Source organism: Sceloporus undulatus, chromosome 11 (assembly GCF_019175285.1).
Source record: "Sceloporus undulatus isolate JIND9_A2432 ecotype Alabama chromosome 11, SceUnd_v1.1, whole genome shotgun sequence".
NCBI lineage: Eukaryota > Metazoa > Chordata > Lepidosauria > Squamata > Phrynosomatidae > Sceloporus > Sceloporus undulatus.
In genome coordinates, this window is record NC_056532.1 from 5,545,871 (window position 1) to 5,560,915 (window position 15,045).

Below are 15,045 nucleotides of genomic sequence, written 5' to 3' on the forward strand. Positions count from 1 at the left end.
CCCATGGGTTGTGATTTCTCCTTCAGGTCCTGGCCCTGGAACCGCGCTCAGAGACTGGGACTGGGCCTGCAAGGCGCCCACTGCCCCAAAGAGGATCCTGGGCCTTTCCTGGCCTCCGTGGGTCAGGGCTGTCCCTCGCCAGGAGCAGCTGCGCAGGAAACACCTTTTTCCGGCTGCACTGCTACTGGGATCGGAGGCGCAACACGCCTTCCCTCCTTCCTCTGCTGGGTCACCTCTTTGCAAGTCTGGAAGTCTTTGTGTTGGCCTTCATCCTTTAGTGTTTGTTATTGATGTGTATTGTTACTTGTATGTTTTGTATTTGTTTAGTTGGTACTTTTCAGATTGGAACGGTGCGCAGCAGCATGGCGCCACAGGGGCGGATTTAGGGCGTCAAGTGTGCGGACGCTGCGCTTCTTGCACTTTTTACATTAGCAAGCATTAGGGAGTCTGCCTTTAATGTACGATGATGTCCTCCATTTGTCCCATTCGGTTGTTTGCGTCAGTGATTTCATTCTCAAAAAGGTCTCCCCTTTTTGTGTCTAAGTGCAGGAGCATAACGCCAATGGGCTCCTCGTGCGCAAGCGCAGCAGCCACTGGAGGGCGCCCGAGAGCCAGGCAGCAGGAGGCGCTTCCGTGACTTTGAGTGGCAGCAGTGCCCCTTTCCGCAACCAGAGGGCGCTCCGGAAGAATGACTGGGCGCTTAAGGAGTGTGGCTTTTGGACTACAACTCCCATAACCCCCGGGAAAACATGGCCGCCGCCTCTGAGGGCTAGAGAAATTTCATTCAAAAAGGCGTGAGGGGCTCCAGAACACAGAAAGGCGCCCCCCCCGGGCTCCTGCCTTGTCTGGGGATGATGGGAAGTGTCCTCCAAGGCCCCGAAGGGCTCTGCAACCGCCATTTTGTGTGCCTCCTGGGGATGATGATAAGTGTTCTCCCGCTCCCCAAACATTGGCCTTCCCTTAGGACAAGTCCGGGCCTTTGCATTAAAATAGAAGTCCTTTAAGGAGCCGAAAAATGCCGAAGAGGCTGCAGTGTGCCATTGCAGCCACAGGAGGGCGCCCGAGAGAGCCAGGAATGGGTCTCTTGGAGCCTAAAGTCCAGCAACGTCCCCTTTCGCCACCAGAGGGCGCTCTATAGGAACGCCAATGGAATGGAAGTCATTAAGTCCCTTGGATAAATAATAAGGGAATGTGCTTGAATGTAGCCACAGGAGGGCGCCCGAGAGACAGCCAGGAATGAGGCCCTTGGAACCTAAAGGTCTGCAACGTCCCCCTTCCGCCACTAGAGGGCGCTCCCTGAAGGCTCCAATGGAAGGAATCGGAGCCTATTGAAGTCGGAGTTCATTTTTTCCTATTTTTTAATTTTTCCAGGGGTTTATGGGAATTTTAGTCCAAAAGCCACACTCCTGAAGCGCCCAGTCCTCCTTCTGGAGCCCCCTCTTGGGGGCGGAAAGGGGGCACTTCTGCCTCTCAAAGCCACCCAAGCGCCTCCTGCTGACTTTCTCTCGGGCTGCTGCGCTTGCGCATGAGGAGGCCATTGGCATTATGCACTGGCATTTGCGATCTCCTTCCTGGCTCTGGGGCGCCCTCCTGTGGCTGTAATCGCGCCCTTGGCCCCATGAGACTTTAGCCAAACCCCATTCTTCCCTATCCTGGGTCGCCCTCTGGTGGCTGAAAGGGGACGTTGCTGGCCTTTAGGCTCCAAGGGCCTCGTTCCTTGCTCTCGGGCGCCCTCCTGTGGCTGCATTCGGGCATACCTCCCTTTCCTATTAATTCCTCCCATTGGCTTCCCTATGGAGCGCCCTCTGTTGGCGGAAAGGGGGCCTTCCCTCCTGTTGGCCTCCGAAGCGCCTGGTTCTTGGCTCTCGGGCGCCCTCCTGTGGCTCCCTTTGCCCTCTTTTGCCCCCTTGAGTTTCGTTGCCCCCAAATGACTTAATTGAATCCTTTTGATGGAGAGATTGTTTTATTGTCTTCAAGATCTGGATACTGATCAGACACAATGCTTTTTCCAGGTTGGTTTCCATTCATTGACTTAATGAAATAATCCCACCGACTGACTGACCCTCCTGAACCCCGTGTGGAAGGCATGCGGAAGGATGGTATTCCTAGGGAAGATCCAGGGCGATTCCTGTGCTCTCCTCCTTGTATCTTGAAGAGTGATGTGTGAAGCATGTTATTTGCTGTGCTATCTTGGTGACTGTTTAAATAAAGAGCAATGAGAGTTCTTTGTTTTTATGCAAGAGAGTCATCTGTAACAACTGCACTGCACCACTTTATTTTATTTCTGTAAATAAAGACACTAGTGACATTTTCTGGCTATTTCTTTCAAACGGGGCCCTGAACCCTACTAAGTTTTATGCCATCTGCTGATGACTCCAAAGGTCTCCCACAGAAAGCAATGAAATACAGTCGAGTATAGAAATATAATGGAAATGCAACAAACAATTTTTGTAAACAAAACACTTTTAAAACCATTGCCATGAGTGAAGAATGCAGTTGTTTTTTACAGCGAGTGATGAGAAGGAATGCCTTTATTGCAAACATGCTCTCCAAGTTCTGTTTTAGACCTGTTTGCAGCACAGTTCTCCAAAGAGACCGATTTGCAGAGCTCCCTGCATTCACTTCCATGAATCTCAAGTGGGAAAGAAGGAGCCATGCGAGGAAACACAAACTCAAAAGGCGATGCAGCCTTTCCCGCACCTGTCTCCTCTTCCTCCTCCTCTTCCTCTTTGCAGTGTCTGTCCCTCAGGATCTCTGTTTCTGGGGCCAACTTGCAGGATCTGGGCCGCTGTCTTGGCGCAAAGGGCCATAGGATGGCATCAGAGCAAAGGCCTGCGGAAAAGAGGTGGAGAGGAGCCGTCTTGCGCATCTTGAAGACCGAGTCTCAAAGGAGGAAACCACACACAATTGCCAGCTGAGATCAGACCGACACAGGTCTCCCCAGTCTAACTATCTGTGCAGCCAGTTTCCCCCATGGGAAAAAGCCACTGGGAGCAATGGTCCAAAGAGGCTGATAAAGCCGAAACCTCTCCTCCAAGGAAGGCAGTGAGGCCTTGGGGCCAGTTCAGCCTCTAAGGCCTCCTTTGGTTACTACTCAGATCCCGGCCTGCAGCTTTGTGGCCAGAGACTGAGTGGAGTGGTGCCTATGGGAAAGTTCAGGAGTTAAAGGAAGATAAGTCCCTAGTCCCTGTGTATTATTACCCAGAGGGCTCTGCCTTCTTGAAGGGAGCTGCCTGTCCACTTCTACCTGGGGCTTCCCAGGATGGGAGTCATGCTTGCAGTGGTGCTCACCTGAATGGAGCATCATCTGGCTGCAATGGGAGGCGCTTGTGGTTCCCTTCAGCCATTGCAGGAGGAGGGTTCCTGGGTCGCTTCTGTTGGGAAGCTCCTAAGGAAAGGAGAAGGCAGGTTAGAAGAAGGTATCCCACACCGGCAGAAAGTCCAGGTCACGGTTGGAGAGGGAAAGAACAGTCAAATGTATTGGGGAAGGGTCACCTCTTGAGAACCAAACCTAACAAGAAGAATCCTAGACTAACAAGAAGAACCTTCACAGTTCAGGACTTATTCCGCACCAGATTTGCAGCCCCTTGAGTTTGCACATAAGTCAAAGCAGCCACAGGTATTGCAACATTCAGAGCCATTCTGGTCCCAAGCATTTTGGCCCTTCAGGTGGACCATGGACATGGCTTGGGAACAGAACCAAAGCGTTGCTCATGTTGTTCTTAAGGGCCCTGCAGTTGGGAGAAACATTTAATAAGGCAGGGAAATTGGAGGGCCAAGGAAGTTGGCCCTCTTCTCCAAAGGGCTCTGGGTCTTACTGCCGCAAGCGAAGAACAGTTCGCAGAGACCGGCTCCGAAGCTCCAGACACCGGACACTGGGGAGAAGATGCTGTCGGGAAGGGACTCCGGAGGAGCATACCTGTCGCAGGTGAAGAGAAGCAAGTACTCAGACCCAGGGCAAAGACGTTCATAAAGCAACACCACTATGGCCTCCTATATGGGCCTCTCTCCTAGACTGGCCCCTATATTGACCCTCTATAGTAACCCCTCCAGACCTGGACGTCAGGATGCCATTTCGGTGCTGTCCTCCAGATCTGGGGGTCAGCTCCTCTGGGCCTGGTTTTCTTGACCCCAGGACAGGTCCGTCCTCTGGACCTGGCTGTCGGCACAACCCTACGATTCTATATATTCCTGCATGGCACAATGGGGTCCCTTGCAGCTCTATGATGCTGTGTCTGGAATCAGAAGTCTCCAAAGAGTAGCCAAGACTGGGCCTCACCTCCATCAGTTTGGAAATTAGCACAGGAGCACAAACCAACCCCCAAAAAAGGGGTTCCCACAAATGCACACCCCTTCGCCGTTTCTTATTCTCCCTTCCTTCCTTCCTTCCTTCCTTCTGCACTGATGGCTCTTTTCATGTCCCCAAAGGAGACATTTCTCCAGGTGAGCCAACAAAGAGAAACCGTGCCAGTTCCTGGAGAAAGCAGGCAAAGGAGACCAAAAAGGGGAGTGAGTTAAAAAGAAAAGGGGGCTTCTTGGCCGAGACCCCAGACTCATTGGATCAGGCTACTGGGGGAGTGTGCATTGTTTGCACATGAACATGAACAGAGCATGAACCTCCCTAAAGCTCAGCCTCCAGGGTTTGGGAATTCTCTTCCTGCCCCAAAGCCATCCTTGCCAAGGAAATAAATAGCTTTTTGGGGTCAGACAGGGGCTAGCCCCCCCCTAATCCCTGGCATGGGTGGCACATGGGGGCAGGAGCAGGAAGAGGGCCATGGTCTCCATCCGGGCAGCCAAGGGCTGCTAATGGAAGCCAGGTGTGGGGGGCTTTGGGGAGGGAGGGATGAGGCATGCGCCTCTGAGCATGCGCCAAGAAAGCACAGCCGGAGGCCCTCCTTGGAGCATCTGGGCAGCTGTTGGGGGGCTCAGGGAGACCCCTGGTTCCCATTGGCAGCCCCACCAGTGTGCCAATGCGTGCCAACAGAACCATGGGGCCCTCTCCTTGCATGCTCTGCTCACTTCTGGTTCTTCACCCGTGAAAGTGGTCCCTGGGTGGCATGGCGCCACATGCCCACAGGCCTCTTTGTTATGGCTGGCTCCTGTCTCGTGGTCTGAGCATTGGATTATGACCAGGTTCGATTCCCAGAGTGGGCATGAGACCCACTGCTGGCCCTGGGCAAGACCCATGTCTCTTGCTCTTTCCAACTTATGGCAACCCGACCATGGGTTTTCTTGGCAGGCTTCTTCCAAGGGTTTTGCCACTGCCATCCTCTGAGGCTGGGAGGCATGACTCCCTCAAAGACACCCAGAGGGTTTCCATGGCTGAACAAGGATTCGAACCCTGGCCTCTGGAGTCCTAGTCCAACGCCAAAACCGAAGCTCTGCACCCGGGACAGGCTCCTCATCCATTGGATTATGGGGACCAGGGTTTCACTTAGCCATGGACCAGAGAGCCCCAAGAGAGCCCCCTCTGCCTGGCCTTTCCTCCCTCTGGGGATGATGGAGGCATCAGTAGAGGAAGCTGCTACGATAGAGAAGAGGGAGAGGATGAGTAACCGACCATTTAAAAGACCAGGAGAACCCAAGGTCCCCAAATACCCTCAAGGCATCGCTAAGCAGGGCCAGCCCTGGTTTGTGCTCGGAGGGGAGACCCCCAATGTTCTGCAATGCGCTCCCCTCCTGTGCCAAGGGAGGCCATGGCAAGCCCCCCTGAAGGAAGCTGCCCAGAGGGACCCATGCCAGCTTTGCCACAGGGCCAGCCACAAAAGGCAAGCAACAGCCACAATTCTGAATGGCGCAACTCCATGTTTGAGCCCAGTCCTTGTAAAAGCATGGCTTTGGATCCCATTTTGGGAGACAAGAGGGATATCAACGCAATAAATAAACGCGACATACGAAGCATGCTCAGCCCTGGCCCTCTCCTGGAGGCCATGGCTGTGTGGGGGATTCCGTGGAAGGGCCTGCAGAGCAGTCTCACTCGAACTCAGGACCCGGCCACCTCCAAACCTCCAAATACAACAACATCTTCCTTCCTCAGGCCTCACATGAGGGATCTTGTGTGCTCGATGCCTAATGGATGGGGAACACCGGGATCAGGACGTGTGCAAGAGTCAGAGTCCCCCAGAGCTATTGCTTATTATGGCCATTCTTTTTCCATATTGGGAGGCGGTTTCTCTTTCGGAGGCCATCCTTCCTTGGGGCCTTGGATCGGAAAGCAAGAAGGAACTGGGGGGCTCTAAAGAGCTGGGCCCTCTTGCCTTTAAACCAAAGGAAGCCAGCCTTGGGTTCATACAAGACCCTGGGCCTCTCTGTCCCTTAAAGGCCCGGCCCAAGGACTGTCCAGGGCCGGCCCTGCTTAGCTCCCACGTTGACATGGGATCTGTGGCCCTCGGGGTCTCTAGAGGCAGCTTAAACCACGTATTCCTGGGCCTGGAACCCTAAGAGGCGGTTTTGCCAGTTCCTTCCTCCTAAACAGAGCCTCCAGCATTTGCCAGCGGTCTCCCCCCAAGGGCTGTCCAGGGATGGCCCTGCTTAGCTCCCGGGGCCTTTTGGGGGATCGGAGGCAAGGCCTTTTCGGCGGTTCCGGCCGCTTGGGATATTTCCAGCTGAAGGGAGGCTACCTTCTCCTTCTTCTTCTTCTCCTTCTCCTTCCCTCCTTTCCCTGAAATGGCAGCACTTTCCCCGGTCTTCCTTCTGGTCCTTCTCTCTTTGGAGGGAGAGACAGTTCAAAATACAACCGATTATATATATATATATATATATATATGTAAAGACCTGCACCTCTTTCTGTTATTTCAGCCCAGAAGGAAAGGCAAACGAACCGTTTTATATAGATATAGATATATACATATACATACATATATAGATATAGATATATATCTGCACATATACATACATGATTTAGGAGCTCTCTGACAAGAGACAGGTTTTAGGATCCAAGTTGTGTGTGTTGGGTTTTTTTAATGGTTTCAATTTTTTTTAAATATTTTACTCCTTAACCTAAATGCTTTTTTTTAATTAATTGGACTATATATATATATATATATATAGTCAAATTGGTTTTTAAAAAAACACTTAGGTAATATTGAAATATTACAATTGAAGCCAATTTTTAATATATATATGTGTATATATATATAAAGCAATTTTAAAATATATATATATACAATATATATATATATTAAAAATATACATACTGTAGAAGCCTATATATATATATATATATATATATATATATGGCTTTGCTTTAAACAGTTCCTCCTCGCCTCCTGGTTGCAAGAGAAACGTGAAAATACGGATTTGTGGCTTTAAAAAACCCGTTCCTTTTCCCTCTCCAGAAGTCGGGCGGAAGTTCCTTTTCCGACAACGAGGAAAGGAACGCGTTCCTCGCCTCCGTTCCTTGCTTCCTTCCTTGCTTCTGCTCCGGGGCAAAAGTTCCCCGAGGCTCCGGAGCCCTTTTCGGCCGAAGGAGGGAAAGCGCCGCAGGAAACGGAGCCGAAGGACGGAGGAACGAGAGATTCAGTTTTCATTGCTGTTATTATCGTTTAAATTCAGGCGAAACGTTTTGCTGGAAGAAAAGGGGAGGATAGATCGCAGAACGAAACAAAGACCTTCCCCTTAATAACAATAATAATAATAATAATACATAATAAGAATAATAACGAATAATAAGGAATGCCGCATCGCCGCCGCCTTTTCTATTTCTGTCCAAATCCTGGAGGTTTTGGAAACAGTTCTTAGGAAGACCATGAAATGAAGGGAAAGGGGCTTCAGGATCTCCAGATCCGCCGCCGAGATTCCGGTCCCAGAAGCCCTTTGGAGGGATCCGTTTTTAGAAAGGGATCGACCCTCGCGAGGGATGGATCTCTCTCTCTCTCTCTCTTTTCTCTTCCTTTCTTTGAAGTTATGTTTTTATTAATTTCAAAACGGGGACATTCCCCAAAACCTCCCAAAACGGCCTTCTTCCGACGGAAGACGAGTCCCTTTGGATCCGGAGTGAAGCCGGATTTAGTTCCATGAAGGAAAAAGGAGGAAAGAGACAGAGAGAGAGGGAGAGAGAGAGAGAGAGAGAGAGTTGGATTTTAGACCCGAAAAGGAGAATATATATATATATATATATATATATAGGGTCTCTCTGTCTCCCTCCCTCCCCCCCCCTCTCTCTCTCTATATATATATATATATTTGTATGTATGTATGTATGTATATTGCATAGATATAGATATGTGTGTATATCTATATATATCTATATCTTCTAGACAGATAGATAGATAGACAGACAGACAGATAGATTCCTCCTTTTGGGGTCTATTTTGGGATCTAAAGGGCCCCCTTTTTCGATCCAGGAGAAGACCCTCCGTCGGCCTGCCTTTTCTGTGATGGACTGCTTTTTGTTTGTCGGGTCCTTCTTCCCTTTGGTTCTCGTTTCTCCGGAGGGATCGTTCCATCCCCAGATGATCCATGGGAAGAAGAAAGGGATAATATATCTATATCTATATCTATATCTATATCTATATCTATATCTATATCTATCTATCTATAGAAGGGGGCTGCCTTGGGAAGAAGGGGAAGGAAGAGCCCCCCAAGAGCCTGGAAAGGAGGCTCTCTTGGCTTTCTAAAACACATCGAGAACGGAAGGAGGAGGAGGAGGAGGTGGAGGCAGGGAAGGGGCTCCCGTCGCACCTGAGGAACCCGGCTTTCCCCGAAGGAAGGGAGGAAGGAAGGAAGGAAGGAAGGAAGGAAGGAAGGAAGGAAGGAAGGAAGGAAGGGGTCTGGGAACCCTGGAAGGGAAGACAGAAGGCGAAACCCCGGAGCCCTTTCGCTGCCTCCCTTCGAACTTCGGAAAGCGAGTTGGGCGAGGAGAGCCCCTGCTCCACCGCTGCCCTTCTCCCAAGGCTGGCCCTGAAAGGAGACGGGGTCCCCCTGACCCTCTTTCCCCGTGTTTTTGGGGGGCTGGCCCCCGACTGAGAAGCCAAAAGGGTTTGGGAAAAGGGGGGCTGGGGGAGGAGAACAAAAGGGCCCTTTCCCTCGGGACCTCTCTTTTGGGGACCCTACTCCCCCCCCCGCTGACAGGGCCCCCAAGCAGGGGTCCCCTATCCTCCTCCGCCCCCCGAAAGCAGCAGGAAAGGCGCCCGGCTCCTCTCTCCTGCTCCTAATCCTCCGCCAGGGGGCGCCAGGGCCAGGCCTCCCTTCAGAGCCGGAAAAGGGGCCGAATCTGTCAGGGGCATCATTGGGGGGGGGGGCAAGGCTGGAGGAGGAAGGGCCAGCCAGGCAGACCCTCGGCCTTCCTAGTTCCCCGCTTCCCCGGAGAGAGGAGGAAGTTTTTTTGGGGGGGCTCCAGGGGCCAGAAGGGGCCCTCCTCCCCGAAGAAGGGAGGCAGGCAGGCAGGCAGCCGGGGCAGACTCACCTCGTCCCTCCGAGCGGGGCCTGGGGCTCTCCCTCCCTTTCCCCCGGAATCTCTCCGATCCAGCTCCCTTGGAAGGGGCGGGGGTCCAGGAGGGGATCCCAGTCCATCCCAGTCCTTCCCAGTCCCAGTCCCCCTCCTCTTTCCCCGCTGCCCCGCCCCCTCGAAGAAGAAGAGGAGGAGGAGGAGGAGGAGGAGGAGGAGGGCCCTTCCTTCCTTCCTCCCTCCTTCCCCGCTTCCCTCCTTCTTCCTCGCCGACACCGGGTTCAGAGGCGGGTCAGGCGGAGTTCGCGGCCCGGCCGCCGCCGCTGCTGCTGCTGCCTCTCTCGGAGGCGACACATGGGACCCCGGAGCCCCGCCGGGAAGAAGGAGAAGAAGGAGAGGAAGAGGAGGAAGAGGAGGAAGAGCCCCGTCGGTGTCAGCAAAGACAGACCTCGAGGAGGAGGAGGAGGAGGAGGAGGAGGAAGATCCTCCATCCCCGAGCCATGCGCCTCCACGCCGACCTGGCCTGCCTGGCCCTCCCCGCCGGGAACCCCGGTAAGAAGGGGAATGGGAGGGAAGGGCCCCGGGGGAGAAGGGAGCTCTTCGGGATACGTGGCCGTCTCCCAGGAAAGTGCCTTCCTGACCTTCCGCCGGCAGCATCTTCAGAGAACCAACGGAGAGGATGGAGATGCTGCTGCTGCGGGAGAAATGACAGGAAGGCACTCTTCTGCAAGACGGGCACATCGCCCCAAAGAGCCACCAAAAGCCAGGGATGCCGGTCAGAAAGCCTTGGGCTTGGCCACGAAGGGCAGCACCCTCCTTCCTCCCTCTTTCCCCGAAGGTCCACCTCGGAGGGACCCTCTCCTCCGTTCTCCCGAAGGGACCTCCAGCCTCAAGCGCAGGCCTCCCTCCGAAGGGAAGCTGGGCCACCTCCTCCTCCTCCTTTCCAGGGTCTCCCTCCTTCCTTTCTTCCCCGGGATCCCTGCATAGAAAAGGGGTCCCTCTCTGCCCCGGATGTCTCCCCAACTTCTCCGGAGCAAAGCTTCCTTTCCGCGGGAGAGGGACTCCTCCAACCGCTTCTCAGTCTCTCGCTCTCCGAGAAGCCTCCCTTCCTCAGCCATGCCTCTCCTTCCAGTCTTTCCTCAAAGTCTGCCCTAAAGAGGGTTTGTGAAAGAGGAGACCCCCCCCCCCCCGCCCCCCCCCCCCCTCTTTGCTAACCTCTCTCCTCTTCTCCATGCTTTTCCATCTTTCCAAAAAGCCTCTCCTAAGGATCGCTTGCAAAGGAAGCCAGAGCTGCTGCTCCTCTTCCCGATCGAGGTCTTTCTCTCCTCTTGTCTCCGGTCTCTCTTCTTCCCAGCCTCCGACTTCCCTCCATTTCCATCCTGAAAGACCCTCGCGAAGGAAGAAGCCGAAGCCCCTCCGCTCCGGAGCCCCTCTCTGGCCTAAGACTGTCTCTCTCTCCTAAGCCCTTCCCTGCAAAGAAAGCGAAACCTCCTCCTCTGCTTCCTTCAATCTCGCCTTTCTGTCCCTCCTCATCCTCATCCCTTTCCGACTTTCCATCCTAAAGCTTCCTTGACAGGAAAGGGGGGACCCTCCGACTCCCCCCAAAAGGGCTCCCAAACCCTGGGACCCGAAGGGAGCCCCGGATGGAAAGTAGCAGCCCAGGACGGAGGGGGGGCTTTCCCTTCCTCCCTGCCTTCCTCTCCTCCATCCCCCAGATTTGCCCTAAATCCCCCCCCCAGGACCCCTTCCCTCCCCAGCCGAGGCTTTGCCCCTTCTTCCTCCTTCTTCTCTGCAATGACAGCCGCCTTTGGGTTCCTCCGAGTCCTTTGCAATGTCGCAACTGGAAATCTCCCCCCGTTTGCAAGGCTCTTTCCAAGTGGCAACAACAAAAACAACGTTGCCCTTCCATTTGCAATTTCTCTCTCTAATAATAATCGTAATAATAATAATAATCCGTCTCCGTTGCAGTCCTTCCCCCGGATCCCCTCCTTGGAAGGGAGGCAAGAGATCCGGGGAGAAAAGGGACCGGGGCTCTCAAGGCGGAGAAGCCAGGAAGGGGAAGCAGGCTCTTTGCTCCCCAAATCCCCCCCTTGGCTTTGAGTCTTCTCTCCGGAGGGCAGCCGGACTGGGCTCCCCAAGCCCCATTTCTTTCTTTCTTTCTTTCTTTCTTTCTTTCTTTCTTTCTTTCTTTCTTTCCTTCCCTCAGAAGCCTTAAAAGAGAGCCCTCTCTCTCTCTGGGGCCTTGCTGCTGGGCGCTTTCCCCCCGGATCCCTCTCGAAGGGGCAGAAAAGGGGGACCGGCCCTTGCTCCCCAAAGAAGCCCTTCTTTTCCGGCTGAAAACCCCCGAAGAAGAGAGGCCGAAAGCGGTGCCCTCGCCGCCGCCGCCGCCTCCTCCTCCTTTTTCGGGCGATGAAGGCCAAATAGTTTTAAAATCTTTTATTTTGTTTTATTGTAACGATGTTTAAAAATATTTTAATTCTCCTGATCCGCCTTGGGTCCCTTCCAAGGGCACAGAAATTAAATAAATACTAATAGGCAATAATAATAATAATAACAACAACAACAACAACAAACCCAGGCAATGCCAACCCTCCTCCTCCTGGGCAATGCCAATCCTGGAGCAAGAATGTTCTCTAGTTGTTTTTAATTTATTAAAATTTAATTTATTATAGTAATGTTTGTTTGTTTTTAATGTGTGACTCTTGTGAGGCGCCTTGGGTCCCTTTCTGGGAGGAAGGCGGCGTAGATGTTAAAGAAATAGCTAACATTCAATCCCGAAGAGTGCCGCTCCTGGGGCAGCAACGCAAACCCTCTTCTTGCTCCAGGGCAGCGCCAACGACGGAGCAGGGCTGGGGGCATCCATCTCCCCCCCTCCTCCTCCTCCTCCTGGGCAATGCCAATAATGGGCCAAAGCCAGTCTTCTTGGAGCGATGCTAAGGACGGGCTAGTCCCAATGGCTCCATTCCCGGGCAATGCCAAGGCAGTGCCAGCGCCAGCCCTCCTTCCTTCACCCCAGTAGCCCTGCTCCGTCCTTGGCATTGCCAGGCCTGGCAGGACTAGGAGTGACCCCTCCTTCCCGTCCGGGGCAGTGCCCGGCTGGACCCTTCCTGGCCCTGCCCCCGGTGGCCCCTCCCCGCCCCTCTCTCTGCTGCCTCTATAGAAGAAGGGGCTCCGGAGGGCCAGGCCTTCATAGCCTCTCTGCTTCTTCTTCTCCTCTCTCCCTCTCTCTCTGGCTGCAGGCATGGTGGAGGCGGCGCCCTCCTCGTCCCCTTCCTCGGAGGTCTCCCCCTCGCCGCCCTCTCCCTGCCGCTCTCCCCTTCCGACGGCCGCCGCCTCCTCCTGCTCGCCCTGCCGGTGCCACGCGCGGCAGCTCCTCCTGCAGCTGGACGGGCAGCGGGCGCAGGGCTGGCTGTGCGACGTGATCGTGGTGGTCCACAACGCCCTCTTCCGCGCCCACAAGAACGTCCTGGCCGCCAGCAGCGCCTACCTGAAGGCCCTGGTCCTCCACGACAACCTGGTCACCCTGGACCAGGAGATGCTCAGCCCGGGACTCTTCCGCGCCGTCCTCGACTTCATCTACACCGGCAGCCTCCCACGGGCCTCCTCCTCTTCCTCCTCGACGGCGGGGGAGCCCTCGCTGGGTGCCCTCTTGGCCGCCGCCTCCTACCTCCAGGTCCCGGACCTCGTGGCCCTCTGCAAGAAGCGCCTCAAGCGAAACAACAGCCGCCCCAGGAACAGCCCCAGCGCCAATGCCAACCATGCTCTCCTCCTCCGAGGGGTCATCCAGGGCGGAGGCGGTGGAGCCAGGGACGGCAGCGGGGCCCAGCTCTACGCCGCCCCCGGGGCCCTCTTCCCCCCGCCGCCGCCTCCTCCTCCTCCGTCGGGCCTTTGCTCGCCCCTCTGCGGCCTGGACCTCTCCAAGAAGAGCCCCGAGGGCCCCGCCGCCCCATCCCCCGCCGAGAGCCGCCTGCGGGGGGCCCTGTCGGAGCGCCCTGCCAGCCTGGTGGGCAACCACTTCGAGGAGGGACCCCTGCCTCCGCCGCCTTTCCCGCCCCCGGCGCCACCTTCCTCCTCGACGGCGCTGCTGCCGCCGGCCTTCCACTCGCTGCTGCACCCGCCGCCGCCGCCGCTACTGTCGGAGGGAGCCAGGGCCGAGCTGGCGCCGGAGCTGCTCTACCGCTGGATGAAGCACGAGCCTCTGGTCGGGGGCTACGTCGGGGAAGCCCTGGAGGAGATGGCGGCGGCCGAGGAGGAGCGAGAGGAGGAAGCCCGGAGGCAGCAGCAGCGGAAGAGGAGGGTGAGGCCCCGGGAGAAAGAGGGCCGCTCGCCGCCCTCGCCGCTCCTCCGCCCGCCCCAGCGGAGGTACCTCCCCGACGGAGCCGGGACGGAGGCCCTGGGGCCCGGGAAGAGCAGCAGCACCGAGGAGGAGGAAGAGGAAGAGGAGGAGGAGGAAGAGGGAAGCGGAGGGAGCAGCGGCGGCGTCGGAGGGGCCTTCGGAGCCTACGGCGAGGGCTTCGGGGGAGACAACCTCTACGTCTGCATCCCCTGCGGCAAGGGCTTCCCTTCCTCGGAGCAGCTCAACGCTCACGTCGAGGCTCACAACGAAGAGGAGGAGGAGGAGGAGCGGGAGCGGGAGGAGGCCCGGCTGCTGGGCTCCCCGGCTCCGCTGGGCCCCCTGCCGCCGCCTCCTCCTCCTCCTGCTCCTCCTCCGGTTCTTCCTCCGGCTCCGGCTCCGTCGGGGCCAGACCTGCTCCGTCCCTACCGTTGCTCGTCGTGCGAGAAGGCCTACAAGGACCCGGCCACGCTCCGTCAGCACGAGAAGAGCCACTGGCTGAGCCGGCCCTACCCTTGCTCCATCTGCGGCAAGAAGTTCACCCAGCGCGGCACCATGACGCGCCACATGCGGAGCCACCTGGGCCTCAAGCCCTTCGCCTGCCAGGCCTGCGGCATGCGCTTCACCCGACAGTACCGCCTGACGGAGCACATGCGCATCCACTCCGGGGAGAAGCCCTACCAGTGCCACCTTTGCGGGGGCAAGTTCGCCCAGCAGCGCAACCTCCTCAGCCACATGAAGATGCACGCCGCCGCCGCCGCCGCAGCCGCCGCCGCCGCCGCCTCATCTTCCTCGCTGGGCCCCGACGGGGCAGCCCTCGGGCCCCGATCCGCCCGGCTGGACTTCCCCGAGGGCGCCCTGGCCCTGGCCCGCTCCCTGGCCCTTCAGAGCCAGCCGGCCGCCTTCCTGGCCGAGTCCAAGGCCGCCCTCGAGAGCCTCTACCTGGGACTCAGCCCCGACAAGGCCTCCCCGCCCCCCCCCCCCGCCGCCCCCGGCCCCCGAAGGTAGCCCCAGGAGCCCCCCCGCCTCCGCCCCCCGTCCCTCCGGGACTCCTCCTGGGAGAGCCCCACGGAAGGAGCCTCGAACGCTTCTCGCCCCCCTGAAGAAGGAGAGGGAGGAGGAGGAAGGGACACCAGCCCCTTGGCACCCCTTGGCACCCCTTGGCAGAGGACCTGGCCCAGGCCAGCATCGCCATCCTCTGGGGCCCAGAGAGGGTGCCTTGTCGCCCAAAGTCACCTCACAGGTCCCCATATGGCACCCTCCTCATCCCAGGCCCTTCTTGGCCAGACTCCTTCCGAAGAGGCTTTGCCATCCTCTCCGTCCT

The 15,045-nt window shown here is 56.4% G+C and overlaps 2 protein-coding genes and 1 long non-coding RNA gene across 11 annotated transcripts in view; 2 read left to right on the forward strand and 1 right to left on the reverse strand.

Moving 5' to 3' along the window:
• LOC121917105 overlaps positions 1 to 2,308 on the forward strand; it is a 31,685-nt gene extending 29,377 nt beyond the window's left edge. For all 4 annotated transcript variants that reach the window (XR_006100956.1, XR_006100958.1, XR_006100959.1 and 1 more), the window contains one exon: positions 2,013 to 2,308. This is a non-coding gene — a long non-coding RNA (uncharacterized LOC121917105). The remainder of the gene's footprint in view (positions 1 to 2,012) is intronic.
• Positions 2,281 to 11,079, reverse strand: LOC121917103 (tyrosine-protein kinase JAK3-like). 6 transcript variants are annotated; one of them, XM_042442777.1, is made up of 4 exons: positions 9,407 to 9,756; positions 3,819 to 3,919; positions 3,292 to 3,388; positions 2,281 to 2,832 (listed from the first exon to the last, which is right to left on the reverse strand). In XM_042442777.1, the coding sequence occupies exons 1-4, from the start codon at positions 9,511 to 9,513 to the stop codon at positions 2,820 to 2,822; spliced, it is 318 nt and encodes a 105-aa protein (XP_042298711.1). In that variant the 5' UTR covers positions 9,514 to 9,756; the 3' UTR covers positions 2,281 to 2,819. The 6 variants fall into 6 exon arrangements, with proteins under 6 accessions (XP_042298711.1, XP_042298712.1, XP_042298713.1 ...); XM_042442778.1 differs by lacking the exon at positions 3,819 to 3,919 and adding an exon at positions 6,621 to 6,706; XM_042442779.1 differs by lacking the exon at positions 9,407 to 9,756 and adding an exon at positions 5,341 to 6,605.
• On the forward strand, positions 9,752 to 15,039 carry HIC1 (HIC ZBTB transcriptional repressor 1). Its single transcript, XM_042442771.1, has 2 exons — positions 9,752 to 9,940; positions 12,628 to 15,039. The coding sequence occupies exons 1-2, from the start codon at positions 9,889 to 9,891 to the stop codon at positions 14,727 to 14,729; spliced, it is 2,154 nt and encodes a 717-aa protein (XP_042298705.1). The 5' UTR covers positions 9,752 to 9,888; the 3' UTR covers positions 14,730 to 15,039.
• Positions 15,040 to 15,045: the final 6 nt, after the last annotated feature.